A 17,333-nucleotide genomic window follows, 5' to 3' on the forward strand; every position below is an offset into this window, starting at 1 on the left:
GACATGGGTTCCATCCCTGGTCCAGGAAGATCCCACATGCTACGGAGCAACTAAGCCCGTGCGCCACAACTACTGAGCCTGCGCTCTAGAGCCCACGAGCCACAGCTACCAAGCCTCCACAGCTACCAAGCCTCCGCGCCTAGAGCCCGTGCTCCGCAGCAAGAGAAGCCATTGCAATGAGAAGCCTGCGTACCGCAATGAAGAGTAGCTCCTGCTTGCCACAACTACAGAAAGCCTGTGCAGCAACGAAGACCCAATGCAGCCAAAATAAATAAATAAATAAACAAATAAATCTCTTTAAAAAATAATAATATTTATGTTTAGTAAACCCTCTTGAATTTGGAATTCGATTTCCAAGGAGCCAAATTGCCCAAAGAGGGTTCAGTTTTATTTTTCAGTAGTAAAATTTAAGCGTATATAACTTTTATTAAATCATGTTTAGTACATCAGTTTCATTTTGTTCACAATATTTTTTTTTGATTAATTTATTTTGGGCTGTGTTGGGTCTTTGTTGCTGTGCGCGGGCTTTCTCTAGTTGTGGTGAGCAGGGGCTATTCTTTGTATTATTCTTCACAATAAAATTTTTGATTCTTGATTTTAATGGAAGTTTGCACTTCATTGTCTATAGTGTTGAAATCTTTTTGGATGAAGGAATAAGGGCATTTTTTTTCTTGTCAGGTGTATTCAAGAGCAAATGATCAAGAACCATGTGGATGGTGGTTGGCTAAAGTTCGAATGATGAAAGGAGAAGTAAGTGATGTTGAAACTTGCTTTGTGACTGATTTTCAAGGAAATACCTCCACTCTTGGTTCTGTAAATGTTACTGTAACTCTTAGTTGTTAAAAGCCTACTTCAGAAATAGTTAATCATGCCTTTCAAAAAGTCATGAGACCAGTAATTTATATTTGTGTTCTGGATTTGCAAACACCAAAGCTGCTCTCCAGAGGTATAAATAACGCAGGTGTGTGAGGACCACCATAGTTCATGCTTGTAAGAATGTATAATCTAGTTTAGGCAAATCAGATTGATGTAACTAAGCTGTGCTTTAGTATTTGTGCCACAAGGGGGAGGGTCTACTGGTTAAGCTGAGCAAGGTAATTAGAACTTCATTTAAAGCTCATTATTTTTGTTCAGATGGGATTTTTAAAATATTTTGATGTCTTTTAGTTTTATGTCATTGAATATGCTGCTTGTGATGCCACTTACAATGAAATAGTCACATTTGAACGACTTCGGCCTGTCAATCAAAATAAAACTGTCAAAAAAAATACCTTCTTTAAATGCACAGTGGATGTTCCTGAGGATTTGAGAGAGGCGTGAGTAATTTTGTTTACTGTTGAATTGATTTGTGAATCAAGAGGATTTTTCAGTGCTACAAAGAACTTTTTTCCCCAGACGCCCAGTCAAAAACTGTGATAGAAAATCTTTTTAACAAACAAAAGTTTTAATGGGTGGTGTTAAAATGAAGTACTGAGTTTTCATTATAATTGCCTTCTAAATTTAACCTATTATTTAGGTCTTACCCATGAATTACTTTCTCCCTAGGTGTGCTAATGAAAATGCACATAAAGATTTTAAGAAAGCAGTAGGAGCATGCAGAATTTTTTACCATCCAGAAACCACACAGCTGATGATACTGGTAAGGTAACTCCATATTTTAAGGTAGATAATGAATATTGTACAGATTTTATAAATATTTCAAAAGATAAAAGCTAACTTGTTTTATAGTGACCTTATTAAAATACAGTGTGGGAGAAATTTTTTTGCAGTTATAAAGTTAATTTGTAAATTTCTCCTGGAGTAAGGAGGAAAAATCAATATAATATTCTTTACATCATAAAATCCTTAATATATGGGATCCTGGATTCTACCTGCGCCCCCCAATCATAATTTGAAGAGCAGATCTAAGTAATTTGGAAATTAAGAAAGCAAAGTAAGATTAACTTGTGGCGAGGGGCGGTGCATGTTAGGTGAGGAGAGAAGTATAGTAGACGAAAATCAAGAAAGGCCTTATGTGGAAGGTTGTGTTTGTATTACCTTGAAAAAGGATTTAAGTTTTTGAGTGATTAACTTGTGTGTTTATAGTCTGCCAGTGAAGCAACTGTTAAGAGAGTAAATATTTTGAGTGACATGCATTTGCGAAGTATTCGTACGAAGTTGATGCTTATGTCCAGAAATGAAGAGGCCACTAAGCATTTAGAAGTAAGTGGGTTTACTTGTAAAAGGTTTTTTGCGTGTCCCATTTAGTTTCATGAGTATATTATTCAAGTTCCATGGCTGAAACTACTTGACTGTTAGGTAAGGCAACTTGGGACCTGTTTTATGGCTAATAACTGGAGTCATTGTGTCCTTAGAAGAATTACTTTTTTCTATTACTTTTGTCAAACATAGCCTTTTGTCTGCTAAATTCCTGTTATTTGTTAGAACTTGGATGACAGGTGCCAAAGAGCTTAAAAACTCACTAGGGATTTCCAGTAGAACTTTATTGCTGGTTTTTACTGTCCTGTATCAGTCACAATGCATTTCCTTAGTAACTGGTTCACTATAACAACAACTGGGTAAGAAGAGAGGAGGATACGTGGCTTATAGTTTTAAAAAAGAGCCTGTCATTGCTTCTCTCCATCCTAAGGTATTCCTGTTTTCTCCTCTTCTTCGCTGCCATACTATTAGGAGATGTGTTCCCCCCACCCCCTCCCACACGCACTTGTGCACACACGCTGTCTTAGAGAAATTGGGGTACGTTTATCTTTAGGATAAGTACACGAATGCCCTTATTACTTTAAAAGTTCCAAACAAGGGATATGTGAATGAGTTTTGAAACATAAATCATCTGAATTGGAGAGCTTCCTGTATCAGTAATTCTGGAAAATTGTTTTAGAATTACTGTTTTCTGTGACCATGATTAAATAGATGGGTCGACCTTTTTTCCCCTTCCATTATATGACCCCAAATGAATTTCCTTTATTCCTTTTTTTCTTAGTTCTTTTTCTTTTTTAAAAAAAATTATAGTGCAATAAACATAAGATTTACCATCCTAACCATTTTTAAGTGTGCAGTTGATAGTGTTGAGAAGTGTATTCACATTGTTGATCAACCGATCTTCAGAACCTTTTCATCTTGCAAAAGTGAAACTCTGTGTCCATTAAACAACTTCCCATTTCCCCTTCCTCCCAGCCCCAGCTCACCACCGTTCTACTTTGTTTCTATAAATTTGAGTACTCTAAATACCTTTCGTAAGTGGAATCATGTAGTATTTGTCTTTTTGTGACTGGCTTATTTCACTAAGCATAATGTCCTCAATGTTTGTCCATGTCATAGCATGTATCAGAATTTCCTTTTTAAGGCTGAATAATTCTGGTTTTACTCACATAATCACATTTTGTTTATCATTCATCATTCAGTGGACAGGTGGGTTGCTTTTTCCTCTTGACTGTTGTGAATAATACTATGAACATGGGTGTACAAAAATTTTTTTTGATCTTTTATAATAAAGTATAATTTGCCTCTTTTACTAGTGCACAAAGCAACTTGCAGCAGCTTTTCATGAGGAATTTGTTGTGAGAGAAGATTTGATGGGCCTGGCAATAGGAACACATGGTAGTAACATACAACAAGCTAGAAAGGTTCCTGGAGTTACAGCTATTGAGCTAGATGAAGATACTGGAACATTTAGAATCTACGGCGAGGTAAGCTGTTTGCCCCCCACCTTGGGTAACTTTCCTATAACATATTACCTATTGTCTGGAATTTCAGTTTCCGAAGGGTGAAACGCTTTAAATTAATCAGCCTGGCAATCGTTGCATGTATGTAGGTGGATTAAAGGTTGTGTTTAATGTGTACTCTTCTCAAAAGTTACTTAATCAACTGCTTCTGAATTTTACTGTTTTATGTGCATTACAGATAATTTATTCAAATATTTTTTGAGTGCTTACTGTCGGGCACTGGCAGTTATAAATAGCATATAATAGAATAGCTTTTGTAGAACTTGAATTTGAATATTTTGTCACTGGTTAATTGTGACATCTGTGTGGACAGGAAAATAATTGGAAAAATAAATCAGACTTTTCTTCATTGAGACCATCCTTCACATTAGAGAAAATGAGTTTTTTGGGGGTGATAATTTCAAGTCTTGACTTTTCATTTGAGTCATATAGTAAATCTTACTAGAGGCCTGATTTTTACTTCCGAAACTGTTAGAAGTGGGCAGTATAACAAAGTAATTGAGATGAAAGGCTTTGGAGCCATACTGCCTGAATTGGAATTTTGTCTCTACCACTTTGAGGGGGCTTGGAGAAAGTTACTCAGCTTCCCTGCGTAATTTTCTGAATTGTAAAATGAGAATATTAATAGTGCTTACCTTACAGTTTATGAGGATTAAATATGGTTTAAAATTTTTTGCTGTGTATAATACAGGGAGCACACAACATACTTGACCTGTGGTTATTAAAGGACAGACATTAGAAGTGGAAGTTAACTGTTACTAGACTATAAATTCCTTTTGGTGAAGACACCCCCGCCCCCATCTTCTGGTCTTTTAAAATCATAACCATTAGCGATTAGGAATTTTAATGATGTCATCAATAGGTAATTTTTTTTTAAATGCATCTGCAGAAACAACCTTTTAAATCATTTCTTATGTTGAGAATGAAAAAACAATGCAGATAGTACAGACAACATGAACAATTTTTTTTTTTTTTTTTTTTTGCGGTGTGTGGGCCTCTCACTGTTGTGGCCTCTCCCGTTGCGGAGCACAGGCTCCGGACGCACAGGCCCAGTGGCCATGGCTCACAGGTCCAGCTGCTCCGCGGCATGTGGGATCCTCCCGGACTGGGGCACGAACCCGCGCCCCCTACATCAGCAGGCGGACTCTCAACCACTGCGCCACCAGGGAAGCCCTGAACAATTTTTTTTTTAACATTCACCTGGAGAATTCAGCATAGGAGTGTGGGCCAGATGTATTTAGGATTGGGTTAAATTTGGCTACTGTAAGTAAGTTAAACTCTCTTAATTTTCTCAGGAGCTTAAAAGGGACCTTAGAGATGTCTAACATATTTTGGTTGTAAAAGACTCTTTCCTAGCTGTTCAGTGATTACTGTGACTTTTTTTGGAAAAATACTTCATGAATTATTTGACTTGAAATGTCACTCTGGTGGTCTGAGCAGAATCTTGTACTAGAGCGTAATAATTCAGTTTTTCTTATTTTATTTTTGTTGTGGATTGTGGGTTTCTTCAAGGTTGAATTTCATGTTTGTTTCCCCTCTCTCCCCACCAGAGTGCTGATGCTGTAAAAAAGGCTAGAGGTTTTTTGGAATTTGTGGAGGATTTTATTCAGGTTCCTAGGAATCTTGTTGGTAAGTACTTCTACTAAACGTTAAATAAGTTAAATGTTACTTAATTACGTACAGTGACTTAATTGAAAATTAGAGTTTTCTGATATCTTAAAGTTATGTAGAGTATTATTTTTGTAACAGTTTGTCATTATAGTTTTTCTTAAGCCTTTTCATCCTTTGGCCTCTTTCTTAATATTTTCATTTGCTTGATGTCTTTATCATTCATATATCCATCAAAATTGTCATAGTACTTTTTGAGAAGGTATTTGTGGTAATTTTTTTCTTCTGTTTAATGTAGAAGAAAAAGTAAGAATGGACTAACAATAGGGTAATAAACTTCTACACAGTAGGCCTCGAGTAAGTAATAGTTGTTGCAAAGGCATAGAATAAAGTTTAAGAAGTCATAGGCAGGAGAGAAGGATGGTGATGATGATATGAGGGGAGGTTTCACTATTAAGTTTTTGACACTTAGTGAAAACTGCTGCGCCCATGGGTTATTAAGTTAAGTGGCGATTTTTGAATTTGAAGGTGCAGTTAAATGAGAATTATAGCTTGGGATTAGTTGTTTAACAGCTTTGTTATTATCCTCTACATCTGTGCTGTCTTTTAAAATGCTGTTTGAGACATATGGGAGAAGCTTTGGTCACATGTTAAATACTTAGTGATTATCCTAAAAGTTTGACATACATAAAGCATCAACATGATGTAGCAAAATTTACTAGGGGAATGGTTTTTTATTTTTTTGGTCATCTATTGAATCTCACTAGTTTTTTGACCTTAAATAGTTAGAGCCCCTTGGGCTCCATTTATATATAGTTACGCCTATAGGAAGATTCTATACATGTTTTACTTGTCAAATTCCGTAAAACATTAGTAGGTGAAAATTAAAAAAAAAAATACTTCCACTATTAAAAAAGATGTTTGTTTTGGCCAGTAAAAAGTAGTGCACTTGGGATAATAGTGTACAACACAAGAATTTGGACAGTTTCATGGTGTTCAACTATATAAAAATCTTTTCACTTCTGCCCAAACGTTTGGATGGGTATGATATATACTACCAGTTAAGAAAGCTCCACTTAATCTGTTCTTAGAAACCACTGTTCACTGTACACTGAATTGCTGGAGATTATGAGTTGAGAGGTTACAATTAAATGTAAGTCTCAGGAATTGTACATAATTTTAATAAATGTTAAGATAACAAAAAGTTACCAAATGTTTATTGTTGCCTAATGAAATTGCCTTTGACAAGAAAGCTGCTTTTGAAAATGATCCCCTTTGTTGTTTATATAATACTCTATTATTGACAGCTATCAGTACTAACATTTTGGTTGCTGCTTTTACAGAACATAATTTAACTTAAGATTTCTTCACTTGTAAAAATGATTTGGAGGTGAGTGTGTCCAAGGGAGTCAGGGTTCTTTCCAGCCCAACAATTCTATAGAAGATAGCCTTGGTCTTGTAGAATTTGTGGTAGTGTTAATTTTAAGTAAAAATTCCTGATACTTCAGAAATAAGGAAATTGGGTGTATTTGTAGCTCTCAGATTTTTCTCTTTATGCATTTATCTGTGCAGTGATGTGAGTACCTGTCATGTCTCTTTTTTTCCTCCACCCTGGCTTGGTTGGCTTTGGTGATTTGGGTTGTTTGTTAACTGTTTAGAAAATAAATATTAGCAACTATTATGCGTTGGTGAAATACTCAGAAGTAAGGACTTCAGTTGGTTGGTGTGTATAATAGTAGTACTACATCTTCCTCCAAAATGTTTTCTGGTTGAAGCAGTGTTTCGAAAAATAGTACCTTCTTAGTCCAAGTGAAAGAGAAAAAAAAGAGGACTGAGACATAAATGGGAATGAGGACTACTTGGTAGGTAAGTTTCAGAGAGGATTTCTGCACATATTCAGATTCCAAGGGTTCTAGACTTGTTGACCATTCCCACCCTTCCCAAATCGAAAGTATTACATGAACATTGATTTGAAAATTAATTGAAACTTTTCACCTCCTGGAAGCCTTCCTTAATCACTTCTCTACTCTGTCCCTTCAGCATTTATGCTCAGTGCTCAAATTATACTACAGGTCTGCTTCAGTTTGTCAATATGCTTTGGAATTTAAACTGTGGAAATGATCAGTTAAAATACTGAAGGTCTCTGGTGGGACTAAATAAAACTTGCAGGTAGGTCCTTGCCACAGACCCCAGAAGGGTGATGGATATTCACTCACCACTGGTATAGTTCACAAGAAGGAAGGGGTAAAGATTTGGGGGAGGGGGTATGATATATCAATCTGATTTTTGTTTTTTCGAAAAGATATTTGCTTATTTTTAGCAGGGTCAAGGATGGAGTTGCTGCTTGAGCTTCACTGTGTTAACATGAAGGTTGCTTTTATATGCTGCTGCTAGGGCTGCTCAGAGAAGACATACATCATGTGACTTCCCTGTCCTACTCCTTTGTTTTTTCTTTTTACCTGTTAATTGCTGGTGCTTTTAAATTTAGGGTTATTGGGCAAGGAGGTTTGAAAATCCTATAATAGTGTCTGCTGTATTGACCGGCTTATTGTTGCCATTGTTTCCTTATTTATCTCCTTCCCCCCTTATTTATTCTTTATTGAGAACTGTTCTCTCAAGCATGCAATAGGAGAAACTTACATTTTATCCTCTTTCAACCAAAATGAATTTATTGTGGAAATAGATTGCTGATATAGTATAAAATTTTAATTAATTGAGGATTTGGACTTAACAAATAAGATGTTGCTGTTAACTTAGGATACATCTATTCCATACACTGGTAGTTACTTGAACATTTACTTCTGTTACCAGGTAACACTACCCAGTATTGCTTTGTTACTTTATGGGTGTATGTTAGCTTTATAACAAGTGAGTTCCTAAGGGGAAGAGCATCTTCGTGTCCTCCTTTTAGTTTCTCCTCTAATTATTGGATACTCAATAACTGCTATGTGACAGACTTACAAGTTAAGTGTGGAGAAGGTAAATAATTTGAATTTATGTCATTTTACAGGATTTCGTATCTAGGAAGACAGCAAACCATATACATGTTGTATGTAGTTGTACACTTCTGCAGTACTTTAAAAACTTACAGGTGTAAAATGTAATACTTGTTAAATGTCAACATTTTATTTTGGTGAAGAGAATATTCATTTTAAAAGAATCTTGAAGTCACAGGTGTCTTTTGAACAAGTAGGAACTTAAAAGCCAGATTGATGACTTTGTTAGTTGTTTGAATAATAATATATGTAATATGTCATAAATGTAAACAAATTGATGTGATTAATGCCAAAATAAAAGTTTTCTTTTTGCCTTCATTTATATATCCAAGTTTTTGAAATAAATGGATATGACTTGATATTTTAAAAATAATATAGAACATATTAAAAAATACTTAGACATTGAAAATGGCTTACATTGTGAGTGGCACTGTCAATCTCAGTTAACAGTAGTTGCCTTGGGAGTACTGAAGTGAAGTTTTCATACCAAGGATAAAGTTCCTCAGTGGTCTTTAGGGTGAGTTAATTGAGAGTAAGAAGATGAAGTTTTGCTTGGTTTTTATAATTTGATAGTAAGTCAAATTATTTGGGCTGGTGTTGAAATGATAAGCAGTGTTGGTTTTTAACTTACCATTATATATGTTTTCTCTTATTAAAGGAAAAGTAATTGGGAAGAATGGCAAAGTTATTCAAGAAATAGTAGACAAATCTGGTGTGGTTCGGGTGAGAATTGAAGGAGACAATGAAAATAAACTACCTAGAGAAGATGTAAGTATTTAAAACATAATTTGCTTGTGTCGTGTGTCTCCCTCCTCCCCCCCCCCGCCCCCCATTCTTTTTCTGGTTGACTTACAGTACTATTTTTTATATTTTGAAAATTGTTTTAGGAAAGTTATATCCGGTGAACTGCTTATGCTCTGCAGCAGATTTTTCTTTTTTAAAAAGTTCTGTTCCTTACAATGTTGCTTAACACACTTAGAAAACAAGTCATCTTTCAGTTGTTGGCCTTGGGCTCTTGGTTGGTTTCTCAGTATGTCAGTAAAAAAGCCAGTTTTGGGGGGAGAAATAAAAAAGACTGATAATCCTAACAGTTCTTTTTTTTTGTACTTAGAGTGTAAAGAATTTGATATTCTAAACAAAACAGTCGGCTGTGAAGGAATTCTTGATATGTAACACTTCCTTGACTTTTTTTTTAGAATTTGTAAGCCCTAACCATTTTTTAATTGAAATCTTTAAGCTTTATGTTGCTAGTAATTCTGATACCAACTTTCTGAAATTTCTTTTTCAGTCTTTTTCTTACATGTTGATGTCTTGTCCACAGTGCTGTATTTTTCCTTCTCATCCACCACTGTAAGCATCTCTCACCTTTGTGGCTCCAGTGGTCAACTCTGTATAAGTTGCATGTCTGAACATAAGGCAAGGATTTTCCCCCATATTATCTCCCAGAAAGCAGTACATTCACACCTTCCTCAGTTTTGCACGATAACTAGAGAGTTTGTTTGCCTATCGGGCAGAGTAAGTTTTTTTTTAAATAAATAAATAAATAGACACACACACACACACACACACACACACACACACACAGAAAGTTGTAGATTTTGGCTCAGATAAATAGCCTCACAGCTGGTATTTGATGTTGTAAAGATGCCTATGAAAGATACCATTTTCTTTATTCCTTTTAATTAGTTAGAATGTGGAGGTAAAATACACACTTAAAAACAAATGAGAGAAAAGAAATGTCTTACTATTATACAAATGAGTACTTGTGGATTGATTTCATCCTACACTGCTTCAAAAACTGCTGTGAACCTCAAGTAATTTTAACTTATTCTTAAGCAAACACCATGCACCAAATGGGGGGGAAACCCCATTTTTTATTGAATTTAAGATGAGGATTAAAATTGAGGGTGTCATACTGTTATAATTGGCACTGTCCCCATTTATACTTACTATATAAAATAATGGTGATCCATCTGGCATACAACCACTGCCTAAAATTGATCTGAAGATCAAGGTGTTTACTGGGCAGGGTCATTAATGACTCAATTATTAATTTCTTAGCTTGATACTAATATCTAGTCTTCCCTTAGCTTGACTTATTCCCAGTTGCTTTCTAGTATTTACTATCTTGTTGCAAGCTAATTCTTCTAGGCCCTCCTTCATAAATTAAGAAGTTATTGTACTTTCCTTTGTTTGTAGTTTTGGTCATTGTTACCTCCATTTCTGTGCCAGAGTTAAGAAATTTAAATGCTAAAAGATACCAAGCACATTATGTAAATTATGAAGCAAGTTGGGATGTACAAGATAGGAAAGGGAGGGCACACTGTGCCTTTCTATAAAAGAAACATGCTGCTCACGTTTAATCTGGTTGCTGTGTAGGAATGCATGTATTATGTGTTGCTGTTTCTTCCAATATTTTAAAGAAAAGCTGGAAACCTAAACAGTACACAAAATTTTTCAATTTTCCAAACATTGCATGTGAAAACAAATCTGAAGGTTGATATTGGCTTATTTGGGGCCACCATTTCACAATTTAAGCTGTCTAGGGGCATTCCCTGGCGGTCCAGTGTTTAGGACTCTGCACTTTCACTGCTGTGGGCCTGGGTTCTATCCCTCATTGGGGAACTAAGATCTCGCAAGCTGTGTGTCGTGGCCAAAAAGAAAGAAAGAAAAGAAAGCTGTCTAAATCCCCTGGAGACTCAGTTTATAACTTGTTTACTCTGAAGTCTTCGGTGACTCACCTCTAGCCCAATATGACCTTTCCACCTGTATACCATAGCTTTTATTGTCTATATAATTGTGTATTTAATGATTTTCTTTAAGTCTTTTATTTTGTTTTCTGGTTTATCTTATGTCTCTAAGCCAGGTTATGGAGCTCCTTGAAGTCAAGAAATCAAATCTGAATTCTCATATTCTCCCTTCTTCCCTAGCATAATGAACTGTATAGAGTAGGCACCTGGTAAATATTTAAAGTCAGTTAATTAAGGTTTTTTAAGATTAGATTTGAGTTTTTAATTGTAAAAGAAACACGGTTTATGTAAAGGTTAGAATAGCACAGAAAGGTATGGTGTAAAAAATAAATTATATTTATGTCCTGTCCATGTCTTTCTCTTTCCATCATGTCTAATAGATTTTAGACTTGTCAGGTTGCCTTTTTGTGTCTTCTGCTCTTAAAAATAATGTTGCAGCAAAGATCCCTTGTGACTGAAGAGTAAATTCCTGGAAGTGCATTTGTTAGATCAAAGGCTATATGGCATTTAAATTTTTAGATCTTGTTAGTTTTCCCACACATTCCTCCACCAGTATAGAAAATGTCTGTATTCCACATATTTGCCAATACTGAGTTTTATCACAGTTTAATTAGTGCCATTCCAGAAGATGTACATATTATCTTTCCATTTGCTTGAAAGACATTTTCTATAAACAGATTGTCCTTTGCATATTTTTTGTCATTTTTTATTACTGAAGTGTGTAAGCTTTTGCATTTTGAGTAAGTTAGTCTCTTTATGTATGTGGCAAATATTTTTGCCTTCTGACTTCTGCAGTTTTGTGTCATGTTTGGCAGGTCATAGATTGTTCAGAAGTGCATTTCTAGTTTTTTCCCTCCAGTTTTTTTTTTTTTTTTTTGGTGTAATGTTATCAGGAGCAGGATCAGCGTTATTTTTTTCTGAGTGCTAGTTTATCTCAGTGTCACCTGTTAACTATAAATAATCAGTTTAAAAACTATTTTTAAATCTAGAAATTTCACTGAAATAACTTAGATGTAAACTCATATATTCAGTAATAATCATTTACTCTTTACTCCAGTTTTTTTGTTTTAATGGGTTATAATACCTATTAAAATAGTCGGTAAAATACGTGCAGTTAAGGATGCCTTTTTACTGCTCCTTTTCTTTGGAGGTAACTATTGGTTACTATCTCCAGTTGGGGGTCAAGGCATTCTATTTCTCTTAATCCTTGCAGATCAGCTGTTCGGAAAGACTTTACCGTTTTTATCTACTTGTAAAATTCTATTTATTTTTAATATTGGCTTTAAATGACAATAATACTCTTATGAATTCCCCTAAATTTCCACATCTGGGGTGGCATAATTCACATTCTACCTAATATTCCTGTGCTTTTAAAGTTCATATCATTAATGCTGTACAATGAGATTATTACAGGAAGGTTTATTATCTTTTCTGAGATTGTGATTACCTTTAGAACAGGGACTTTATTTATCCTATTCCTTAGCATAGGTACTGGCAGTTAACACGTGGATGTTGTTTAGAATTAAGTAACTGGATATGAAATTGGCTGGGAGCAAATAGTTTTCTCAGCTGTAGAATTGGGATATTTCTTAAAGTGAATTTTTAACGAACATTAAATAATGAACGTAAATAATATAGTCCCAGAAATACAGTATGTGATTAAAACTTTTAAGATCTCTTTTTTTCCCCTCCCCTGTGTCTTTTATTCACTTTATATCCTCTGTTTTCTGCATGTGAATTTTTGAGGACACTGTCAAGACTTTCTCACTTCCTAATAAGCTTAAGTTAGAGTCCCTTGTTTCATGCCTTCCTAGTTGTAATTACTTCCTTATAGTCACTCGCTTTAAGCTCCATGATAGCTGTGCTCTGTACTGTAGCCTTAGCACCTGCCCTGGTCCATTTCTTCTTTTTGATCTCCCATACTAAAATTCAATTAAATTTTTAAAAAATTATTTTGGGGCTTCCCTGGTGGCGCAGTGGTTGGGAGTCCGCCTGCCGATGCAGGGGACACGGGTTCGTGCCCCGGTCCGGGAAGATCCCACACACTGCGGAGCGGCTGGGCCCCGTGAGCCATGGCAGCTGAGCCTGCGCGTCCGGAGCCTGTGCTCCGCAACGGGAGAGGCCACAACAGTGAGGGGCCCGCGTACCACCAAAAAAAAAAAAAAAAAATTATTTTGAAAATAAGTCACATAGTAGTTTCTTACATAGAATAAAAAGTTAAGCCACACTTAATTCCATATTTAGAATCCAAAGTTAAGCCAGTTTGTTCAGATAACTGTTAGGAACTATTCTGTAAAATTAAGAAAATGAGGAAAGACACTGTGATTGGGTGTTTACTTAGGATCTGTTCATTGCCCTTAGCCAGTAGGAAGCTGGAAGTTTACTTCTATAAAGGAAAAAAAAATTATCTTACTCTCCTCCTCACTTTTTTAAACCTTCCTCTTTTGAAATTCAGCTAAGTAAACCAGGTCTGGGTTAATCCTTTCATTTGTTTTAATAACTGGTGACTACTTGCCCATATCAGTAATTTCTTTACATTGTGTAAATATTGAGAGTCTGTAGATGATGCTTCTATTAATGATCACGAAGTACTCCTTCCATTACACACATGTTGAAAGTTTTGCTATCTGAGCACATAATATAGGGATAACCTGGCTAATGGGTTTTATTACGTTTTTAAGGAAAGCACTACTAAAGTGATATATCTAGTCTGAAAATTCATGCCAGTTTGATGGTAAATTTCTTTAAAAGTTGGTTTATATACTTAAAAGATTAGATTGAATTAGAAATTAGAAAACATGAATATTAAATACTGAGGATGTTGTGTTTTCTTACAGGGGATGGTTCCATTTGTATTTGTTGGCACTAAAGAAAGCATTGGAAATGTGCAAGTTCTTTTAGAGTATCATATTGCTTATCTAAAGGTTTGTATAGTGTTCATATCATGTTGCTCCACACGTTTAACTTTATATTTGTAATAAATTTTAAGTCTTTAAATATTTTTGTTAATTCAGCTTCATATTTGCCCTTTCTTTCTGCGTGAGAATATTAAAAGTCCTTTGCTGTAGTAAAATGATTGGCCTCGTGTACATTTTTTCTCTTTCCCTCTGTACTTTTACATTTCTTTCCGTACTGTTTAAGACATGGTCACTCTTGTGTTTGATGCAGATAGGACACAGAACCAGGAATGAAGGTGGGCTTTCTTGGTAACTGATATTCTCTGAATCATGTGTACTACCCCCATAGATATCAGTTGATAATCCTTAACCATTGTTTTTAATATAGTCTGTCTGGGTTGATGAATAAAGAGAAAAGGTTTTAGAAAAGAAATTCCCTATAAGTTGGAATTGTCATTTTCTACTCTTCTTATTCCTGCTGTTTTTTTCTTGTTTATAGTATCTCAACTGCTCTGTCTCTAGTTATGTTTTCCTTTTAGTCACTCATATCGTTGGCTGCTGTGTTAATATTTTGAAAGCACCCCTGATAATGTCATTCCTTTTTTTAAAACTCATCTTTCCAATACTCTGCCTTTTAGCCAAGAGCTTTCTCTAGACACCTTACGTTCACATCCTGTAATGACCTCATTCTCTGAATGACCAAGTCTGCCAGTTCATCTAGGTCACAACTCAAGTGTCATTATTTTGATAGGAAAGTAGGTTATTAATAGTACCTGTCATAAATGGTACCTTACCTCATTTAGCAGAGTTTTTACTCCTGGAAGGCTAGATCTGGTAATTTTATGTAATTATTAGCTGTTTAACTAGGTTATTTCAGCACTTGTCTGTTGAACATCCCCTAGGTTATTCTAATGCTTGTGTGTAAACATTCCCTTGAAGGAGAAGAGTCATTGTCTTTTATTTTGCATACCTGTAGCACTTAGCATGGTTGGCACATGATGCTAAGGCATTTGTAAATGCTTGGTGAATTGAATTAGCAAATGACCTTGTAAATTGTGTTCACTAGGAATACAGTTATACTTTGCTGAATAACTGCCCAAGATCACAACCTTCTTTCATTTGTAGGACTGGAATATAGCTCAAGCTCTGGGCTTTAAGAAGACAAAAAAACACATGTAAGATTTATCCTTTTTTGTTTTGGTTATAGGAAGTAGAACAGCTAAGAATGGAACGCCTGCAGATTGATGAACAGCTACGACAGATTGGTATGGGTTTCAGACCTTCTTCCACCAGAGGGCCTGAAAAAGAGAAAGGATATGCCACTGATGAAAGTACCGTCTCTTCTGTACAAGGTTCTAGGTCTTATAGTGGAAGAGGCAGAGGTCGTCGGGGCCCTAATTACACCTCCGGTTATGGTAAAAAAAAAATTTTTTTTTTTTGGTAGTGGTTTCGGTGGTCCAATACATTTTGCTTATTATTGTTTTTGGGTTGTTTTTAGGATTTATTTTTTATTTCATTTTATTTATTTATTTATTTATATGGCTGCGTTGGGTCTTCATTGCTGTGCGTGGGCTTTTTTCTAGTTGCAGCGAGCGGGGGCTGCTTTTCATTGTGGTGCGCAGGCTTCTCATTGTGGTGGCTTCTCTTGTTGCGGAGCATGGGCTCTAGGCGTGTGGGCTTCAGTAGTTGTGGCGCACGGGCTCAGTACTTGTGGCTTGTGGGCTCTAGAGCGCAGCAGGCTCAGTAGTTTTGGTGCGTGGGATTAGTTGCTCCGTGGCATGTGGGGTCTTCCCAGACCAGGGTTCGTACCCGTGTCCCTGCATTGACAGGCGGATTCTTAACCACTGTGCCACCGGGGAAGTCCTGCTTATTATTGTTTAGTTCATTACTTTATCTTGGCTTTGAGGGCAGGAGATAGTTCCGAGGTACATGTTTTGATAGTGACAGCATGCTTTATATTAATGACAGTAAAAGGTTTATAGTGTTCAAGTAAAAGGTTTGTGTGTAATGAAATGAAACATGTTTTTGTTAAGTTTATAGCTCATGATCATGTTTGTTCTAAATATTTAGAATAAATATATATGCAACTTGTTTTCTCAGGTATTTTCCCTGTACAATTATATACATTTTCCAATAAAAACCTAGTGATGGTGGTGATATTACTAGGATTTATCTTTTGCCTACCCTCTAGGAAAAGTAAAAATGAAAAAATATGCTAATCACTGTGCCATGATTACATATAGCAAATCTGTACTGGTTTTTAAAATATACTATATTGGTTCATTTGGCAGTTTTGAATATTAATATCTCACATCTGGAATTATTTTGTGAAATACAGCATTTCAATAATATGAGAGCTTTAAAAGTTAGAACCTAGTTAACATTTTATAAATGAACATTTTTTAAAATGTGTTTCACTGAGAGGATGGGGCTTAACCTATATAGGAAGGAACCAGTGGATGGTGATTGTCAGCAATTCTCTAATCCTAAATTTCTCAGTTTGTCTTCAGCTTTGGAGTTGTTCCATTTTTCTGCATTTGGACTTGGATCTTAGCAGTGACCTGATTTTTTTCTTCCCTTCTCTCTTTCCTTCTCTCTTCTCTTCTCTCTTCTCTACTCCCCTATGCTCATCCTAACTGCTTTGGGAAAAAGTTTCATAAACCTTTTCCAGAATAGAAGGCATTTAGGGAAAACAAATACATGAAAGCTTTACAGTGTGCAGATTCCACTTCCACATTTCATGTTTAACCAAAGGATCATCTGATGATGCCAGAGTTATATTAGATTTGTACTGTTTTTCATTTGTTGTAGAGTTGGATGGTCAAGTTTCCCTTCCCCTTTTTTCATTATTTTAAGGTTAACCCTGTATTGAAGCCTGAAAAGAAGAATTCCAGTTACTGTGTTCAGTATGTGAAGGACTGAGAATTGAGAACTATTAAAATCCTGAAAGCACATTTAATACAAAAGACAATCAGTAGTTAAATAGAAATTAAGTACATATTGAATGATTTTAGAGGTACAAATTACTAGTACAAATAATCAGATTTGGTTTTTTGGTTGATGAATTCATTGAACAATTTTATAAGCCTCTGGGAAGTCCACTTATTGATGAGAGGTCACTCTTTGACAAAATGCTTTTGTTGACAGAAATAAATGAGAATGGTGGAGGAATATCATTTGGATTGAAGAAAGCTATGCAGATTGTTCAGTAGATGGCACTCTTACCTCTGAATCTTTGCCAACTAGTAACATTGTATTTCTTGAAATAGCTGTTGAACTTAAAGTAGGCTCCAGAGAAATAAAAATTATTTGAATTTGGTTGTAGATGTTCTTGTTCAGTTAATAGCAGAAGGTTTTTTA

At 35.5% G+C, this 17,333-nt stretch overlaps 1 protein-coding gene across 6 annotated transcripts in view; it reads left to right on the forward strand.

Moving 5' to 3' along the window:
* FXR1 (FMR1 autosomal homolog 1) overlaps positions 1 to 17,333 on the forward strand; it is a 57,556-nt gene that overhangs the window by 28,104 nt on the left and 12,119 nt on the right. For 4 of the 6 annotated variants that reach the window (XM_067738145.1, XM_067738147.1, XM_067738150.1 and 1 more), the window contains 9 exons: positions 679 to 750; positions 1,168 to 1,316; positions 1,546 to 1,639; positions 2,086 to 2,202; positions 3,516 to 3,686; positions 5,273 to 5,351; positions 8,985 to 9,094; positions 13,914 to 14,000; positions 15,181 to 15,388. In XM_067738145.1, coding sequence (XP_067594246.1) covers positions 679 to 750; positions 1,168 to 1,316; positions 1,546 to 1,639; positions 2,086 to 2,202; positions 3,516 to 3,686; positions 5,273 to 5,351; positions 8,985 to 9,094; positions 13,914 to 14,000; positions 15,181 to 15,388 — 1,087 coding nt within the window. The remainder of the gene's footprint in view (positions 1 to 678; positions 751 to 1,167; positions 1,317 to 1,545; positions 1,640 to 2,085; positions 2,203 to 3,515; positions 3,687 to 5,272; positions 5,352 to 8,984; positions 9,095 to 13,913; positions 14,001 to 15,180; positions 15,389 to 17,333) is intronic. The other 2 variants (XM_067738148.1, XM_067738149.1) reach the window with 1 other exon arrangement.

The sequence above is a fragment of the Pseudorca crassidens genome, chromosome 5 (assembly GCF_039906515.1).
Source record: "Pseudorca crassidens isolate mPseCra1 chromosome 5, mPseCra1.hap1, whole genome shotgun sequence".
Taxonomy (NCBI): Eukaryota; Metazoa; Chordata; class Mammalia; order Artiodactyla; family Delphinidae; genus Pseudorca; species Pseudorca crassidens.